The sequence below is a fragment of the Atta colombica genome, unplaced genomic scaffold (genome assembly GCF_001594045.1).
Source record: "Atta colombica isolate Treedump-2 unplaced genomic scaffold, Acol1.0 scaffold146, whole genome shotgun sequence".
In the NCBI taxonomy this organism is placed as follows: domain Eukaryota; kingdom Metazoa; phylum Arthropoda; class Insecta; order Hymenoptera; family Formicidae; genus Atta; species Atta colombica.
This window is the reverse complement of record NW_017259235.1, coordinates 580130-601798: the sequence shown is the minus strand read 5'-3', so window position 1 is coordinate 601798 and position 21669 is coordinate 580130. Positions and strand designations below refer to the sequence as shown.

The following is a 21669-nucleotide window of genomic DNA, read 5'->3' as shown; positions in this document are numbered from 1 at the left end:
GAATATATATATATATATATATATTTCAATATTCTTGTATTTAATTCGATCTAAATTATTTAAATAAGTTAAGTGTGTTCTATATATTTTGTTATTTGCTAATGAATGCTTTATTAAATTGAGTATTCGACTTTCCAATGCCTTTAGAAATTGCTACATCTGACATATGTACATAAGAGTACTTTCTATTCTAAATTGATTTAAATGTGCCTCGTAAATTGGTTGTTAACATGGCGACATGTAATGATAATTGTGAAGAAGATTAGAAATTGTCGCAATTGCTTTTGCAGAGCGTGACGAATTAAAATCCTTAAATCCAACGTGCGTAATAAGAGAGATACGGAGATTCTTCGTGTATGCCACAATTTCTTCGAATGATTTCCGCATGCACGTGTATACAAAAATCTCTATTTCCGATCTTCGTGAAAGTTGACAAGAAAGTTGTCGCTTTTAATGTCAAAAATAGATTCGTCATCTTGAACCATATGTGAAATTTCTGAAATTAATCTACAATTCGAAGCAGGTATTAAAATTATATTATCCTTCGATCTTTTTTTAATAAATTTTATCAATCTTATACGTACTACGATCTTTTTTTAATAAATACTACGCATCAACTGCATACTTTATAAACATTAATTGTATCTTCTAATATTCGTAATAGAGGCGGATTATATATGGCGAATTAAATACTTAGAGTTATAAATTAATAATTTTTAATATAAAATATCTGTATTTTTAATAAGAGTATTTACAAACACTATTAATATTTACAAGAATTAATTATTCCGAATATAATAAATAATTATAAATTAATTGTTTACATAATAACCACATTTAATGTTGCGATTCAAAAACGCACAATATATTAATTGATCTCATATGTCCTTAAAAAATATAAAAAAATGTGGCATTGATTTCGTCTTCCTCTGAACGAATAAGCACAATATGCGACATTCATCATCACTTCTAGTTAATCTCGAAGATCCAATTACGCAGCAGATTTACATTTTTCTTGAATGCTACTGAAGAGTGTTTCTTATTTATAGTACCATTCCGTTTCTGTTCGTGCAACGATTCATCTCTACGCATCCTGTGCTTAGAACAACGACGATTATTAAGCATGGCTTTCCGTGTCGCGATTTTTCCGTGTGGTTCATGCAATATCGAGCAAAACCGCCGCCTTCTGATCATAGATCATTCTAACCGGAAGCTCGGATCTCGTTGGCAGCGATTTATGAATGATGCTGATCCAATTACTCATAGAAATGCATAAATCAAATGCTAAAATTAATTAATCAATAAGTAGGAAAGCCGAGATAGTTGTGCGTGAATGGTCTGCGTGATTCTTTAAAACATCATAATCAATCGGCATATAATCTAAATGATTACCGTCGTTTATATTATACTTGATATTAATTACATTATAAATTCAGTGTGTACCATATTTTAGAGATCAGAAATCTCGCGTTATGTTGTAAAATTTCAATATATATTTGGTTCAATATATATATATATACTTCAATATATACTGGTATTCTAAGCGCATAATATTCTCAGAATATATAATACTATAATTTCAGTGTAACTATTCAGCGTTTATATTAAAAAGTTGATTTTTTTTATCGAGCCTTTTTTGTTAAATTTCGATTGAGCGTCGGCGCATTTTCTCATAAGGTAAAAGGAGAGGAGAAGATGGTTTTGTAGTAAGCGAGCAAATGGCCTGCAACCGACCCATTAAATCGACTTGTAGACGACCACGTTCCGGCATGGAGATAACAATTCGTTCACGGTATCTCGATGCGCTACTGTGGCTAATCTATTCATTGTTCAAGATATTGAGTAACCGTCACAAATGTGACGTGTTCTCGATCACAATGATATTTTATTCATCGGGATGTTGCCAGATCCTGTTGATAGATGACAAAGTTTCAATCCTGTAAACTCATAATACTATAAAATACAGTAGAGCTAATGACTTCTTCTTCTTCTTCTTCTTCTTCGTTTAATCTGTTCGAGAATCTGTTTTCTTAGCCCATGAACTAGTTTTTAATATTTAAAAAGGAACTTCCATGCTCACACAATAAGATGTTCATTGCAATAAGAGTAGCTCTTTGAAATACAACATGAAATTTCTGAAATATCGTTATGTAAATATTTTTCTCGAGGGAAAAACTGAATTATTCAATGCAAAGTTCCGTTCGCAGGATCCTCACTGAAATTGCATCGTATAATGGTATAAGTATATACACGCATATATGTCATGAGATTTCTTGATACTCATATATAAGCATTAGCATTGGGAAATGATTTCTCACGTAACTAATACGTTCTAATCTGAATTCAATTTGTGATATCGCTTGCATCGCAGAACTCGAGTTAGTGTTAATACGATGCGACATCTTTCCTGCTTAATAGACTAGTCTCACAAGCGATTCTTAAATTCAAACGTGAGAGACGAGAATAAAAGCTAGAATTGAAAAAAAAAAAAGAATTAAAATTTGAATTTTGTTATCTGACAGGTCTATTACTGTAACCGCATTGTATAACAAAAAACAATATTACATAGAATTGTGCAAGCGAAAAAATAAGAAGCCTGTAATTATATATTTATTCAAGATAAAGTATTATTTATTTTAAAGTAAATTCTCTGCAAGCAAAGGAGTAAATTAAAGAGAAAAAAAAAAAAAGAAACATACGGATGGAAAAAGTTTTGAAAAAGGAAATTTATATTGATATATATTTATTATATAATGACGAAATATGATGCTGCGCATCTTGGACAATCACAAGTAGATATCCTCGTCAGGATCTTACTATAAATCACGGCGAGTCACATCTCCGATCCTTACGCCTCCGTGTCGTCGTCCGCGCGATGAGTGTAAACGCATCACGTGGGTGTAAACACATATCATGATGTCGTGATGCGCGGACGGAGAGCAACACGGAGATTGGATCGGAAATCGACTTGACTCGGCGTGCCTGAATTTCTACCGATGCATACATATATATGCAGACTACCATCTTCGCATTCCATGCCCGTTGCACACTTGGCGCGACTTGGAATTCCTCCGTGAAAGCGATGGAGCAACTTAAAGGACCGCTCACAGTGCGTAGACGAGTGTGCGGCGCTCGCTCGCTCGCTCGCTCGTTCGCTCGCTTGCTCTTTGTTTCAGCGTCTTCAGCGAGGAACAAAGGTATACTCGCGCGACGCAACCGCGGCGACTGCAACGCAACGGAAACGATGTTTTGTAAACGCAAAATCGTTTCCTTTGATACGAAACCGAATTCTCACGAACTCTCACGTGTGATTTCTATTTCTACAGGAATGTATGAACGATCGACGATACTTTAGATACGATACCAATCAACAACAATTTTATCGAGTTCTATCGAATTAGATTGAGTTGATATAATGAACATATTAAACAAATTTTTTACGTGCACGGAAAAAAAATTGATTGGGTGGTACAGCAAACCTATAATTTACTACGCGGATTCGATAGCTAAGAAGATTTGATGGTTTAACAAATCGCTAATGTTATTCAGCTGTCAATTTTGCTATTTTAACATAGAAAATTGACTGTCTGTATATTACGATTGTTGGATCAGTGAAGTTGTCAGCTGTGTTTTTTTCCATGTGATTAATATATATGAAGCAACATGAAATTGTTACTTTTTGAGAAAGATACTTATATTAAGTATTGTGATAATATGCAATGTTAAATGTATTACATAGATGCATTTATTCACCGAATAAATTAGATTATATTGTTATAATCATGTTTTAATTTATTTAGATTTTACGTATCCTTTCTTGTGCAATTTATTGCAATTTATGTGAGACTCTCGATTCAAGATGAAATCTGCAGATGATGTGACGCTTTCATGAACAAGCTGTCAACTTCCGGCACTTATGTGTTTCTGTTTTTTTCTATTCGTGTGTAATTGACTGTCCAAGTCGAGACTTGGATATTTGTCATTTAATATGAAAAATATGTATATTATATATATTATATTACGTATAATAAATTATAATAAATTATATTATATCGATGTTTCTCCAATATTTGTATATGTATTTGTACGCCGTTAGAAATATTCTTAAATTTCATTAAATTTTAAGTTACACAATTTGAACTTAACTTCATGACATTACATTAAATTTAATGTGTTTATAAAGAGAGTAGAAAGTATATTGTGTACATATACATAAAATTTAATGTATTTTTCATGAAAATTTATGAAATTTAATGTACTTTTCATAAAATTTTATTGAAAGTACATTAAATTTCATAAATTTAATGTACATGTTTATTACATTTAAGTAATTACTGTAACTTAATTTTACTTTCAGTTAAATCATTCATACTTTTAATTTCGTTCATAACCACGAACTTCATTTATATGTAAAGGTTATATTTCGTGGTTACATTTCTAACAATGCACACACACACACACACACACACACACACACACACACACACACACGAAAAAGTAACAACTTTTTCAAGAAAGCATCGTATTATTTAGATGCTTTGTCTTAAATGAAGATTTTTACGTGCAAATTGTAATAAACGCACAATTTATTTTCGCGTCGAAGGAAACGATTTTACAAAACATCGCTTCTGTTGCGTTGCAGTGATGTTAATTAATGTTTCCACTAGAAAAACTTCGTAAGATTCAAGATCAATATACGATTGCAATAATACAGACAAATCTACTGAATGAATAAAGATGTCATATATTTAACATCGCGTATCCCATAGTCATAGTACCTAGTGTTATAACAAGTACCTTTGTCTAAGCTCGTGACGACTCCACGCCGCAATACCTACTACTTGGTTAATTAGTCCCGTCGTTACTTCACTTATGATTTATCTCAAGTAGGTATGTTGTTGTGCAATTCGCGCGAAACAGCGATTCTTGCAGCGACTCTAGAAAGCGTTTTCCTCTATCCTGGTATAGTTATCGCAGTTACTTAAATGTATTCTCACGCAGCTACAGTTTCTCGTATGGGGAGCAGCACGGTCGATTTTATTACCATGTGTTTAGCCAATAATTCTGCATCGGTGTTAATTATTGCGTCCCGTTATGCCATTAGGTGAATAATGTTTGCTACCGCACGTGGTTGTGCATTTCCGATGCGAGTCTCGCAATTAACCGCCGTTCAAACGCATCTCTTTCCATAATTACCTCTGTTGCAGTGTTGCTTTTCCACGTGACTGTTGTATCAATAAATGCAGATAACTCCCATACGATATACGTATGAAAATATAATATATTATTGCCGACTAGTACTTTTCTCTCAGCTATACGTCTAAATGTTCGTCTAAAGTTTGCTCCGAGTGGTAAAATCGTAAAATCATATAGAGCAGTGGTGCAATTTCAACATTGTTCCGATGAGTGCATCCGTGCTGAATTAAATGTCATCTTGCTAAACGAAGTGCATCGAAGTGGTTAACGGTGCAGAGAAATTGTAGTTTCGCATCATGCCGCTGTAAATTAGATTTCTTCAGTGCGATAATTCGAACTGCCGAGCGTCATCCTGTGAATTCGTCCATCTCTTCACTTATTTATTTTTTCATTTATTTTATTTTATTTTATTTTATTTTTTTTTTTCAGAGAAGAGCATCTCTTCTTTCTTTTCTTTCTTCTCTTTCTCTTGTATCTCGTTGCCGCACGTTCACAGATGTTCACGTATGTGCCATGGAAAAGATACAGTTATATACTTTGCCAGAGAGAAAGAGATAGAGAGCAGGAAGGGGGAGAGGGAGGGAGGGGGAGAGAAGAGAGAAGAGGATGGCACCTCGTCAGACGGAGGACCCGTTTTATAACTTGAGATTCATAACGGCATACGATCTTACAATGGACACTCGGTTGGCGAGTAGTGACAAACGAAACGGGAATCCGAATCGGCGTATTTCATGGGACGTTAGTTTCGCGCGTATTAGATCTCGCAAATTTATTTGCAGGAAGCTTCCAGAACATGCATGGAATAAGAATAATTTTAACATGCTTCACGGTTCGATTTTATTGATTGATTTTTTTTTTTTTTATGAGGAAGACATACAGACGATATATCTTTTTCCCTCCCTATTTTTCTAAAGAGTCTTATCGCGAATAATACCACAGTTCACGAATTTTTCTAAAAATAACGATTCTTCAAATTCTCTTTCTCTCTTGATTGAAAACTACTTACTGTTCTCAAATCTAATATCTTTTATTCTTCAATATATTATCATATATTTTAATTTAAATTAAATCTTTTTGATCGTTAGAAAAAATGGGATGGACGTAAAGAGCACTCGATTGAGATTCCAGTGGAAAGTTTTTGACCTTAAAAAAAATATTATGTATGCGTATTAAAATGATGCGACTCGATGCTACTTATATCTCGATCAATAGGGCGTTACTCGTTTCTCTCGGTTGGGCATTAATGACTTCAATTTCCTGTGAGCACACATGTATCATCGACACATGAATCGTTTTCTTCGCGAAACCGCTCTCGATCGAACTCTCGTTCCAAGAAAGCGACTGTCATTTGCATCACTTTATGATCGATGGAGGTGACATTTATGCATCTTGCATGAAATATTCAGAACATGCATCATTTTCTATATGAATTGAAATGTTAAAATGATGAATATATATAACATTACCTTTATTGATTAAATAATTAAATTATAATCGTCTCGTCTCTCATCAGTTTCTCTGTAGAGAAAAACGATATACCGTTTCTTTTGGCAGCTCGGATGATTATCGCTGATGACTTTATTCTTTATTTCTGTTATCTCACATGATTATATTTTCGATAAAACTGTCTTTGAACAGTTTTGAATTTGTGCCATGATGTAGCACGTAAGTAGTAACGTTAAGAACGGAAACATGAATTATTTTGAACGAATTCTGCTGTCAGTGTACATTTCTTCTTATATTCTAACCTAATTATATAGTAATTCTTTAAAAAAAAAAAAAAAAATTTACAAAATTGTGTTATCCAACACATATATTTATGTGTAGACTTGTCGTCATGTCTACATGCAGCTGATCGAATTAGAGAGCATGGTATTGGTAATATTCAAATAATCTGGATCGTTGCTCGCTCAAGCAATTTCAATACCAATAAAACAAATGATTTCATACCAATAAACGATCAGATCCAATCTCACATTATCATTCTAGTGGTCATAGTTTTCCTCTCTCTCTCTCTCTCTCTCTCTCTCTCTCTCTCTCTCTCTCTCTCTCTCTCTCTTTCTCTGTCATCACATTTTTCCTTTTCTTTTTCTTTCAATCGCATCTACGGTAGCGATTCATCGCAGGGCGAGATCTATAATCAACATATGTAGACTGGTGGCTTTTCCCGCTCGAGATCCTGATTTGAACGCGTCCTGAATCTTCCTCTTCCTAGATCGAGGTCATCGAGCCTTTTTTAAAGCATTTTACGATGCGTGACGAACAAAGTGCTTAGATGTATTCGATAAGAATACGATCCCATTATATCGGAACGATGAAACTGTCATAATATTCGTAATGGGCACGTATATGCTTTAAGTGACATGACGTTTTTAAGTGACATGAAGCATATTACATGGAATAATAATAATAATAATAATAATAATAAAAAGAAGAAGAAACTTAGTTTTGGATAGAAATCATCTGTTTCGGGAATCATCTCTGATTTACGAAAAAATGTAGCGTAACTTGGAAGGTTAAGGATTTATTTCCATATTGATTATCTAATAAACATAATATAGACCATGCACGATATCGTGATTACAATTTACGATAATACACGAGTGAAGTATATATCTATATTCCATCTACCGTGCACGCATAAAAAAAATTTAATATGCTTTAAATGACTCTAGGCAATTCATTATTCATCGGTTTAAAATGTGAGATTATTACAAATCCCATGACAGTGTAGTTAAAGTTAGTATAGTTATTTCATACCGGATAATATCATAATTGTTATCATATAAACATCTCGGAGCGTAAATAGCTTTATATTATGCCGCAACGTAAAAAGATAAAATAAATACGCATAAAAATACGCAATGTATAAATTCGCGTTACTTCAGTAATTCTTACATTTTACTCTTAATTTTGCACCGCTCGATCGAAATATGATTTCGTTATAAGGATGAATTACATATATAAAAATGTTCGAGTTCGCTCTGACAAATTCGCGAAAAGTCGATGTATACAGCGACAGGCGAAATCTACACGGGAAAAAAAAATTAATTGGGTGATACAGCAAATCTGTAACTTACTGCGAATTCAAGTTTCAGTTATAACTAAGAAGATTTGATGGTTTAACAAAACACTAATATTATTCAGCTGTCAACTTGGCTACTTTAACATAGAAAATTGACTGTCTGTATATTATGACTATAGATTCGCTGAATCAGTGAAGTTTTCAGCTGTTTTTTTTTTTTTTTTTTTTTTCGTGTAGTGTTACATTATTACCGCACAAAAGAGCTTACGAGTTCCGGTGGGTTTTTGCAGCCCTCGGGGAAAATACGAACATATTTCTTTTGCAATCCTCGGCGAGGAATCAAGTATGGAAGATGGACTGCATTTCCGGGCATCGGCTTGGTTAGCATTCCAGCTAGCATAGCTCCCGGAACAGTCATAACGGAAAAATCCCTCTGGACTCACGTGTATTCCGCTAATGGTCGTCAAGATCGACGATCCGAGGTCCCGGGGATCGTGGCGCCTCTTCTCGCGTCTCGGCGCCCCGAAGCCCCGAACGTTTGCGTTCGCGTTCGAGTCTTCTTCGAGAGACGTTCTCCGCTCATCCGCGCTGCGATATCTGATGCGGCGAACACTCAGAACACTCAACGGAAAGCATTACGAGCATCGTGATGCTTACAATGTCTTCCTCTCCTGCCCCTCACAATCGTTCCAGCGATGACCTCTTCTTGTATTCAACCTTCTTGTATCCAGGCGCTCAGACTATGACCTCGACTTTAATAATCATAGAACATGAATATCTGTAACGTTGCTTCCATTGCAGGTACCTACACTTTGATTTTGTCAATTGTATCGTATTACAGTAGTCGTTCTTGGATAGAGTCTTGATAGGCTTTTTATATACCTAAACTTAAGTCTTAAACCGTAAAAAAATCGACTAATCAATCAAATGTGAGAAAGATAATCGACTATGATCGGTTAATTTCTTATCGCTTAAGACTTTTCATTTTAAGTAATGGCTTAGAAAGCCCATAAAATGCGCGTAAATATGCATTTCTAATTTTTGAATTTTTAACATAATTAAAATCTTTCGTCGATCTCTCAAATGAGAAAATGAGAAGAAGGAAATTGGTTATCAGGTATTTCGCTAGTGGAAATTCGGTCAAATTGACTTTCCGTTATTTCGAGTCGATGATCTGCTATTAGATCCGCCGACATTTTTCGTTACGCAACAGTTCGAGCAGACGGGAATAATCGCTTTAACGAGTCGCGGCACCTCGTTACGCTCTACAGTACCTATCAATTTTCTACACAATGAACGAGCCTCCCTGTACTTTTCTCGATGGCTCTGCAAGTTTGAAAATGCCTTTTCATCTCGACACTAAAGAGAATCACGATGGCTGAATATTTTGTTTTTAAATGATTACTTCGTAAATTGTTTCACATTACGAGCGCACTGAATATTCTTTCAATCTTTAATCACATTAATTGATACTAAAGTGTCGTAGAGATTTAATTAACGAGAAACGTTAGATTGATGAAGGTTAGATCAATGAAGCGAGAGAATTCAATTTTCTCAAGTTGTTGTAACGAGACAGATGAACGACGTTACGTTTTAAGTTGCAATTAGATATTTCGTCGCGATTGTCTTCGGCCCCGAAGAGCCGCGGCGTTGCATTCCTGTAGAACTATGTAGAACGTACATAATTTATAAGTACATCGCTGAATCAGCTGAATGGCGGGAAACGCAACATGCTCCCATCGCGTGCTTGTAACGTAAGAACGCGCATTGTACAATTGAATGTATTAATTATTTTTTTTATTAGTTAAAAGCTATCTGATTGTTTCTCGATGTCAGAAATAGATTTTTCCTTCACATACTGAGTAGAACTTCTTACAAGGAACACAAAAGAGACTATATGAAAATAGCGAACGTTTGTGCATCGCAGATGTGTAACAGAATATAACAGAATTTCTCTATTCTGGAAGAAAACACTTATTTAATCTTCCTGTAAAATAAAATATTCCTCTTGTTCTACTTCTGCTTCGCAGTTATAGATATATTTATCACATGACATGATTGTATGATAATATTTAGAAAAAAATAGAGAAAGAAAGAGAGGAAGAGAGAGCGTGCAATGACGAAATTTAATTTGTGTGTGTGTGTGTGTGTGTGTGTGTGTGTGTGTGTGTGTGTGTGTGTGTGTGTGAGAGAGAGAGAGAGAGAGAGAGAGAGAGAGAGAGAGAGGAGAGAGCATACATAATTTCTACTTCCATCAGGAAGGATTCCTGAATAACAAAATAACTCGACGATTTCAGATAAGAGAGGTTCTATCATAGTCTCGTCATAATCTAATATCTAATCACAAGATAACCGGTGGTCCGCTGACAGTCTAATGTACATTACGGAAATCTATGGCTGGTACCGGGTACGGTGGCGAATTGTTTAGTAGCCGCGAAGAAATATAGTGGAAGGAGCGTGGGCCGTTTTAATGTTATTAAAGCACCGCGCGTGTACATACATATATACATACATACATACATATATACATACGTGTGCCGTGCCAGTATAGACCTGATAATGGTAGTTACGCACATATATCGGGTAATCCACGCATGCATATGTGTGACTAACCGCTCTCGCGCGCGGGTCAATGCCTCGACTGTTTCCGAGTAGTAGGTACGCAACTTACGTCGCGTACCTTTTCCTTTGCGTTATATCCAAGCATGCGTTTCAAGTGTACCCTCACATGCACTTACGCACGAACGTACGTACGTATGCACGTGAGAGATATCTACGCGCGACATTCGTAATACGATCGACAAGAGTGATATACCATACGTGCGGTGACGGATGCGTCACCAAAATCCGAACAAATTTCAATTTTCCGCTATATTGTGCCTTCGCCAGAGATTGTTGTTGGCGTCCGAGAAAGTCTGATGCTTCTAGTAAACAGTCATATTCTCAAAATGGCCGCGATGTTGAAACCAAGTGCGGAGTATAATCGAAGAACCATGATCATCGAAGGCCTTCGTGCTAGGCATTCAGCAACAGAAATAATTCGGTTTTTTGGATACCGAGACCATCAACCATTTATGACATTGTGGCAAAATATAAGAATAGTTCAACGAAGGTTCCAATATGCCAGGAAAAGTCATTCGAAAGAACGCACCGCGAGGACCCTCGCAGTCGTTAAAAGGGCTCAATTACTGATTTCGGATGACCCAGAGCAATCGAAAATTAGCATCGATTGTTGGTGTAAGCGAGCCAACAATGCGTCGAATTGCCGAGGAGAACCTTCGATACAAATCGTACACATTAAAGATACGACAGCTCTCTGAGGCTGCCAGGACAAGCCGAGTTGCTCGCCTCGGCTCCCCATTCTGCCCTTTCCAACAGCCTAGATTTAAATCCCTTGGACTATTACGTATGGAGCATAGTTGAAAGAGTCACAGACAAGTCTCGCCCCCAATCCCAATATGACGTCATTAAGGACCGCTATTAAGATAACATTCATCGACATGGATAGCTACATTACAGCGTGCGAACCTTCAGACCGAGAATAGAGGTCGTCGTTCGAGCTAATGGGAGATATATTGAATAATTGTGCTCTACAAGGATCCTCTCCCAAGTGCCATGTAAAAGGATTTTTTGTAATATTTAATTTTTCATTAAAAACATTTTATTTAAAGAAATTGTTCGATTTGTCCAGATTTTGGTGACGCACTCTGTATATGTAGGTCCGTATTCAGAACGCGCTTTTATCGATAAAAGCGCGCTTATATCTCTGAAATTCTATAGTATGCGTTATGTAAATTATAGCATGTTAGAGCGCTAACAACGGTCTATAATTAAAAATAAAAGTTTAGAAAGGCTATGAACCAAAAAACAACAATGTAAGTGCGTAAGGAAACAGATATAATTATCATGATTTAAAGCAAACAAAACAACACATAAGACATCGTTTCGAGCCCGATCGGGTCATCCTCAATGTTACACATAAACAAATTTAAATATAACAGATAAACTAAATTAATGTACTAAAAATGGATCAACAAAAAAAAAAACAAAAAAATAAATAGCCTTCTATAAAATCGCATCCTGTCATTGCGGATCTGATAGTACATCTGTAACAATATAGCGTATAAATTAGAAGTCAAGATCATAAAAGTCCATATCGGTGTCAAAGTGCACAAAAAATTCAACAAGCATCGTAAATTAAAATTTACGGGCCATAATGAACTGACTTTGAAAAGTCAGTATCTCACTCTCAGAATTTCAATATAATCGATGGACTTTTAGTAAAGAATTTTAAAATTATTATGTTCAATAGAAAGTTTAATTGGTGAGTAAAAAGTTGAAAAAAATGTAAAAAATATATATCCATAACTTGTTATTTCAATCAGAATCGAGATTTGCTTATCCACTAATAATAATATATAACGTATAATACACTTTTTTCTTAATACAAACCTCTTAAGATGTTATTTAACGCTTTTAAAAGTAGAGATTTTATATCGAATTAATACAGTAAGAAATTTTAACTGAAATTAAAGAATTCAATAAGTAAATCGAAAGCATAATCGTGATATTGTATTTTGTTTATTTTTCTAAATTAAAATCATGTTTCTAAATTAAAATGACATGTGACAAAATGTCTGCCCGGAAAATCGTAAGCGTGATAAGATTCATAGTGATGCTTAATATACTGATTGCAATGTAGCGCTAATGTTACGAATAATAACCTTTAAATCGAATTACGGGAATCAGTGATTACGGTTACGGTGATTTGTAAGGTTACGACGTGACCATCAATATCATGGTATATCTCCGATTCACTCGACTTGCCATCGAGGTATCGATGCACGATCATACAGTTGATCGTGACCACGACACGATCGTAACTCGTTATTATCATAGCCAACCTACAAAACTAAGCATCCGTGGTACTTGTCCTCGTAATGTGTGTAGTAGAATCATTGCACTGTGTAGCATCGGACCGTGAAATGCCAGAGTGGCATTGTAAGAAGAGTTTCGCCTTTATCTCGACGGATAAGATTATATCTCATCCCAGACAGATGTGTGCAAGTGTGAAACGCAATTACTCGCGCGATAACCAGAATCTATCGCGCTAATACAATTGCAATTATTACAGCGAGTAATGTATTCGCGCGAGAGAAATCATCGTGACGTTGCGATATAAATTACATATTCGAACAAAGCTTCAAAAGTTAATAATGGAAGATTCCCTTATTAGAGAGTTCTCTTTACTGAACGAATTCATTTCCGACAGAGAATTTTCTGCATACCTTCTGCAAATATAAAGTACAATACATTCGTATGTTCGTAAAGCTTCTTAGGCTTAGAAAGCTTATCGAGAAATTCCACTAATCAGCATATTTTCCATATTTTGCGATCGGATCTCGATTACATATGCATATGTTTCCAGAGAAAGAGAGAGAATATAAATGAATATTCCAACAATCGAATGGAGTAGAAAACGTAGTACGAATGAAATTAAAATTTCTATTTTTGTTACAATACTAACTGAATCACGCATGCGAAGCTGGTGCGCGCGATCGCCTCCGTTCTGGCGGAACGCACCGCGTGAGTGAGGTACCGTTTGAAAATACCACGAAGCAAATTCCGCAGAGTCGTTCTACAGCACGGACGATCGACAGTACGAGTACGCGTGCGATGTGCACGGTTCTCTAATTAAATGCAAACATTCTGCGATTCATCGATTGTACAGAAATGAAGAAACGTACTTTTCAAGCAGAACTTTTCAAGATGGACGGCGCACCTGTCTTGACACTTTTTTTTGTCTCGCGTTTTATTCGAATTCGACGCGCTAAGAATGTCATTTCCGTTTCTTCATTGTAGTAGCCATGTTCAATTGTGATGTCAGAAATTATATATATATAATAGAATTTTGTTGCTCTATACTTCAAAATAAATTAATTCTTTCCGAACATTGTTACGCATAGATTAAAATGTAGGTACCAAACATTTCTTTACAATGGAATTTCTTTATCAATAGAAATATACTTGAAAAAGATGGAAATGTACTAAAAATTAAAAAATATGCTAGTAATGTTATAAAATTACTAATTTTGGCATATAGTAGAAAAAAAATAAATCACGTTTATTTCTTTTTTTTTTTTATTCTCTTTTATACTCTAAGAACTATAACGAAAAAATAAGATTAATATTTTAAAAAATTTGACAATAGTTGTAAAACTTCTTTTTTCTACTGAACGCACTCAAACTTTGTCTAGTTAATAATGCATGTATTTTAATTGTTTGCAACAGATTTTTAATTTCAAATATATATATATATATATATATATATAGTGTTTTTAAAAGAAATAATACGATAATTTATATCTCTTCTTAAATCAAAAGAGTAACCTCCATAATTTAATGTGTGAATAATTTGTGATTTTTCAGCGAGTCGGACATGGCGCCCAATGCGGAGGAGGAATTGCTGGTTGTGAAACCATGGGGACCGCAACCAGAAAAGGTAGTGTCATATATATAGAAACAATGTTAAGTAAATTACTGTGTAACAAATACACTGACGCGATAGTTCACGTGTTGGCTTGCCGGCGTGTAAACGGCGCGGAAGCTTTATGATATAACTTGAGTCGCGTTAACGGCCGTTCCATGCATACGACGACCACGACAGGATGTTTTCGATTAGCATATCTTTCAACTTTGAGTAAATATACACAGAAGACAGGCTCGACCGGCAAAATGACCGATCCTTATTTTGTTCTACACCGTAAGAACTCCATCATCTCAACTTGGTGGTTCGCGCATGTGACAAGAAAGAGAATATTAATATTAAGAGAATAGAAAGACCTTTCAAGTAAAGTAGCAAGTTACTTCTCACCTTGACCTTGTCGCTAACGACATACGTTGCATATATACAGCTTGATTATATATTGCATACGCCTATCTCATAAATATTCTCGCATGTCTTTCCTGCTACTTATAGTATTTTGTTATTTATATTATGAGATAGCATATATCTCGTACTATCATATACGATTACATAATAAACATCAATTTCCGTAGTTCTTTTCTAGTTAATCAAATGTAAATGTCTTGATATTTCAATCGCGATTATTAGCGGATCTTAATCCGCTAATATTAAAATTTCTAGTTTATTATTAAAATTTCTAGTTATTTCTAGTTATTAAAATTTCTAGTTTATAATAATTCGTATTATTAGTAATTCAGGGCTCGGTCTTGTTTCAAATAAAATTTATTTAAAATACATATTTTAAATAAAGAAAAAAATTAAAACGTTATTTAATATTTATTATTTTAAATAACTTTTTGGAATTTATTTTATATTTTTTATTTTAAGTAAGTTGTATCAGTGTTTTATCGATTTTGTATTTTAAATAATTTCCTGTTTTATATTTTTCATTTTAAATAAATTGTATCAGTTATGTTATCGATCCATCAATAAAAGTGAGTAGTTAAATTATAATATAGTTATAATGAAGTATAGCATGTATGAGATACAAGATATACATACATATGATCCGTTTCAATTTTCCACCTGTGGTTCGCGAAGGATTAATACTATTAAATATTAATTATAGGCTATAGTTATTAAAAGACTGAAACGTTATATTTATAAATATTCATATATATTCAAATAAACAAAACTATAAAAAATAGAAAAATAGGCTCGTGTACATGCAATGCAATATAATCAATAAGGCTTAATAAGCCTTGACTTATTAAAAATCATAAAAATATTTTGTGTCTCCTACTTAAAACGTTTGTTTAAAGTACATATTTCTTATTTTAAGTAAGTTTTCGAAATCAATTTCTTATTTAAAACAAGCCTTCGAAAACTTATTTAAAATAAAAGACAAATTATTTTTTTATTTTAAATAAAAGTTATTCTATATTTTAAATAAATAAATATATTTTCGAGTCCTATTTCTTATTTAATATTTTAAATAAGTTCTTGGAACTTATTTTATATTTTTTATTTCAAATAAGTCATATTATATTTTAAATAAGTCATATCGGTTATTTTATCGAGTCCTGATCAATTAATATATGTCAAGATAAAGATAATTATGTTTCATCGGTTTATTGTATATGTGTTAATTTAACCAAAAGGTATCGCCGCCACCGAATACACGTTGAAGTAGTTTCACTTTAACGCACGTGAAAGCTTTTACGAGTGTGTAAGATCGAAATTGCTCAATTCGTCAGATGAAAATGGAAATCGTGGACGAACTCGAAATTAGATCGACTGTGACGAGATATCGTGTGCGCAGTTATATGCGATGTTCCATCGTTGGGAAAGTCTCGACGGCGATTTCACTTAAATTGCGGAAGGGATTCATAAAAAGAATAAAAAAACTGATGACGTACCGAAAGCGTTGTTATTAAAACTTTCAATAAATCATTTGTTTTATAAGAGAGTTATATACGTGTTGAGTTTTTTTCACTCTCTAAGTTAAAAATTTAAAAGGAGGGAAAGCGAGGACAAATCCATTTCCCGACATAAAACGTGAACGCATCTCCCTAAGTTAATTAATAAGCAAATTATATTTATGATCGCAATTGCTATAGAATCTTATCTTTCATCGTCACGATGTCACATAAAGACAAGCCAAAACGAAGATAACATTGGCACGCGTCGTATCTCGCTGTAACGAGATCCAATCATGAATGTTCCTAGATAATAGCAACAAATACTGAGCATGATTGATCGTGCTAATGATCCTCTCACGTCGTGTAATAGATTTAAATTTATATTTTCTAAAAGCCATCAAATTTTCTCTCATGAAAAATATTTTATTATTTATGATTGCATACGTAAGCTGCACTGTTTTACAAAACTGTTTTACAAAACTGTTGAATAGTGTGGATATATATCGTATATATCACTGTAATTTCGTTCATAAATAATATTAATATCATTGCATCCATACAGATCTTCCATTTTTACATAAATCTTACAAATTGACTGAATAAAATCGATATTCTAAAAATTCAGTGCAAAAGATAACAAAGAATATTTATCTTCGAGGCGATGTGTATGTAGGAAAAAAAAATTAATGCATCAATGATTGATCAGGTAGACTGATAATATAAATAATGTTAAGAAATTATATCAAGATATTCTCAGTTAGTTACATGGTGCTCTCCGTTCTCATTTGTAAATAGTGTTTATTTACTCGCGTACCACAACCACGAGTGAATGCAATCACGCTGTGCAATAATACAGTATCTACAGACCAGATGTATGACCGCAAATCAAAGATACAAGAATATCGAAGGTTTTCTGATTTCCTTTTTATTTTTGTTTCTCCTCTTATTTATCTTTCAAACCATCTAGAGCAAAATATGACTGTATTTTTTATCATTTCTCTATACCAATGTCTGCTTTTTATATTTGTGCGAATAAAAACAAAACAATTTTTATTCCGGAATTGTGATATATAGTTTATTTAACTGAAAATTTCTAAACATATTCTCCAATTTGTCTCTAATGTTATGATTTCTCAAAACGTTCATTCGATTAATCTCGCTCTATCGTTTAATAAGTGTAAATTATATTAAAATAGAATAACTGTACGAGCTTACGGGAATTATTCTAAATGTAATTGACTCATTTAAATAATTATACATTCATACTGCTTCCGTGTGCGTCAATAGCGGATTGTTTCATAATTTATACATTCTGCGTTAACCGTAAGCACGAAAGTAAATTAATTTTACGTAATTTGTTCGCTTGAAGTACAATACATACATATTAACAAGAAAGCATCACTGATTAGAATCGCTTCTCTCCTGAAATACTTGAAAGTAGGAAACACTTGTATGTATATTTTTTATTATCACAACTAAAATAGAATAAGTTTATTCACATAAGTTTTGATATCGATGCAAATCAACATATAGCATTATTGTAGATAAGAGATTTATTTGTCATACAGAGAAATTTTAGATTAACGACGCATTTTCTGTTTTATTATAATTTTCTTGCATTTATTTAGAACTTTTTAATCTCAAATATAATAAAATATTTGTTTAAATATAGTTTAATCTATATTTAATCTATATTTATAATCGACAGAAATCAAACTGTACAAACGATTGGTTTTAATTATCGATTCTAGTTTCATCACCGTAGCTATTCTCCTCGTAGCAGCATTCAGCTACCGCTGCAACTTATGGTTAGCGAGAAAAGACGATAATCACTATGATCCTATCAATTTATGGTTGAAAGCGCCCTGAAATTAACCGTAGATATCTTTCTATCTTTCGGCATAAATATTTCATACGTATAAGCGACCAATAATTCGTGTGCTCTTTCAGATTTATTCGAGTGAAGTATTATAAAATACCGTGATGCTAATTCTGCATAGATTAATAAATTAACTCTTTAAGTTAAGACATTTTAAACGACGAATATTTTTAATTTCGTCGTTGTTTTAATGATTTTAAAAGAATTTCAAATTTCGTACATTTATCACAGAAGGAATCGTAATATAACTATCACTCTCAATGTAAATAGAAAATGCCATGCTAATTATATAAATTAATATTCCATGAAATAAAATAATTTAAAGAGCCTTGCTAATTAGATAATCAAACTGTTCGCACAGGAACGCTTAAGGCCACCCACGTATAATGCTGAAGATTACGCAATCGCGCTGAGACGATGGGGAAGACGCCCATTAGGAACTGTTCAAGACTCTCAAGGTACTTTGCCGTCGACAACCAGTTCAAGTTCCGGTTACGCATCCGGAAGTGGCGAGATGACCTTGAGACAATTCACATCGGTCAGCGAGCTGTTAAATAAACTCAGAGCCGATCTCAGACTTGCCTTTCCCAGGTTAGTACCCATCTAATTAATCACTTGTCACTAACAAATAATTATAATAGACTGGATTTTTGCCGCTTCCTAATGTAATTAATCTATGTACTTGTAAATTCATTTGATTTGCGTTCACAGTAAATTAGTTTCTAAACGCGCCAAATACAGGATATCAGAAAGAGAAATCAAGATTCAAAGGATAAGTTTTTAAAGATTTTGAATTCTTTTCTTAACGTCGTATGTACCTATAACGCATCTGTTTATTATTAGACGATTATAAAAAACAATTCTACAGGAAGTGATTACTATTCATTTTGTAACAGGGATTAGTTCAGTCTCATATTCTCAGAATAGCAAATTTCTGTAGATACACGCGAGAAACGCTCGCGGAAGTATAAAATATGAATTATTTGTGAACGATTAAAATAACACTCACTGTTCGTGCTCCCTAAGTGGAACTAATGACGAGAGAGATGTAAGATATTAATCTCGCGAGAGTTGCAAAGTATAAATTGAAAAATTAAGCATTTAAATTTATAAAAAACTTAGTTCCTGTGTGCAAATTCTCACGTTTATGCTTCCAAAAATTTTTTTATTTCGAATTGTATCTTAAAAATCCTGGAAATGCGATGAATAAGAGAAATCATCTATCGAGTATTCGTCGAATATAAAAGATAAACATACGCAGAATCACAGTTTACAGTTATTTTTTATAGTTTTCTTTTCACGGAGAAATAAAAAATGGACCAATATACGAAACGTTCTAGCTCATCAAAATACTTTCCTCTTAATCGCGACACTAATCATTTGATTTACGACTTGAGAATTCTTGTACGTTTTTGAAAAGGCAATGTTTGAAAATGAATATCTAGCACAGAATAAATTAATTAAATAGATAAAAAAAAATATATATATTTCTTGTGTTATACAGTTGACGCAACAAGCGAGATGTCTGAAGAATTAATCACAATTCTAAACTGATATGTCATAAAAATTATTTACACAATTAGAAAAGTGATGCCGAGGGCATAATGCGCAACCGTGTGCAACGTTCGCGCCTGTTAAGTCCGAAGATGATTAAGAATCGCGCGTTATCGTTAGAATTTTTCTTCCTGCTTGTCAATGCCTCACACCGCTAGTCGGAAGATCGATGATGTTTGTCTCGCGTCGAGACGCTTCAGGCATCACGCTTATTCGTATTGATTTGTAGTACCTATTGCAGCAGTAAGAGCTACCTAATTGGTCGTAATAATGAAATCGCAATAACAATCTTAATCCTGGCAAATCAAATTTAATTATAACAATTTTAATATATAATAGCCTAAACCGCTATATTCATTTTTTTCCCTCTTATTTTTTAATATTATAACTTATAAGATATACTAGATGATCAACTCGTTTAGCCACGGCATGCAATTTCGCGGTTATTTTGAAAAATTACGATGTCCTGGCGCAAATGATCTGCTATTTGTTCCGCGAGAAAGAGAGAGAGAGAGAGAGAGAGAGAGAGAGAGAGAGAGAGAGAGAGAGAGAGAGAGAGAGAGGAAGGAGGGGGGGAGGAAGGAAGGGAGAGAGAAGACGAATAGAAGAGCGCGAATCCGTTAACTTGGCGATGATTAAAGACAGTGCTCAGTATTAAATTCTTCCACAGTCTGTCGTTGGTACAGCATGTTTTAAAGAACGAATGTTGATGGCTCTATCCTCCATGTGCGTCATATGGCGGACGAGAATGTCCCAGATAAATGAGTTATAATACATTGCGCTTCTCGATGTCGGCGAATAACCCGTAAGTAGCGGCTTCAAATAACCGAATGCCGATATTACGGCTAACTGTATAGTGGCACACCGCTGCAAATCGATCTGGCCGAGCTGCACATCTTCCGTCTTTCCTGGCGAAACAGCTAAAGCGACAGGTGTATCATTTACAATGAAACCCTATTAGAGTTCCTAATTGTATTTTCATGGATTTTCATTGTACGTATGGCTCATACAAAATGGATAAGTAGACTTCTATATATTCTCATCCATAACGGTACTAGTTACCAGATACAATATATTCTCCATCAATAAAATTTTTACTCTATATTGATAGACATATATCTACATATTGTAGATAGATAGATAAATGGAATACATATATTAATTTTATATACATATATATATAATTAATAATATACATATGTATATTAATATGATAATTGAATAAATGAATATGCGTTGTGTAAAGCAAATCTATTAAATCTGTCAAATTTAATTTATATTATACTTCACTTTATATTACTTTCATTAATTATATCGGTCGTCTAAAGTGAAAATGACTTTCTAGTCAATTGATGGTCGACGTGGATATCGACGTCTTAAAAGAAGAAGTTAAAAAAAATTTTACAATTTGACAATTTCAAAATGAGCGTTAAATGAGAGGATGAAATTATTCCACTTTCTCCCAATAAAATTTATTTTGTCAAAAGAAATATACTATTTCATTTAGAATTTATTTCATTTCTCCATTGAATATGTATGAGCGAAATTATTATTTCAAATCCTATAATCTTAGACACTTATACATATGTGTGTGTGTGTGTGTGTGTGTGTGTGTGTGTGTGTGTGT

The 21669-nt window shown here is 33.8% G+C and overlaps 1 protein-coding gene across 1 annotated transcript in view; it reads left to right on the top strand.

The window, feature by feature from the left end:
• LOC108685123 overlaps positions 1 to 21669 on the top strand; it is a 37277-nt gene that overhangs the window by 5222 nt on the left and 10386 nt on the right. The window contains exons 2-3 of the mRNA XM_018189777.1: positions 14651 to 14723; positions 18850 to 19079. Coding sequence (XP_018045266.1) covers positions 14661 to 14723; positions 18850 to 19079 — 293 coding nt within the window. The 5' untranslated portion in view covers positions 14651 to 14660. The remainder of the gene's footprint in view (positions 1 to 14650; positions 14724 to 18849; positions 19080 to 21669) is intronic.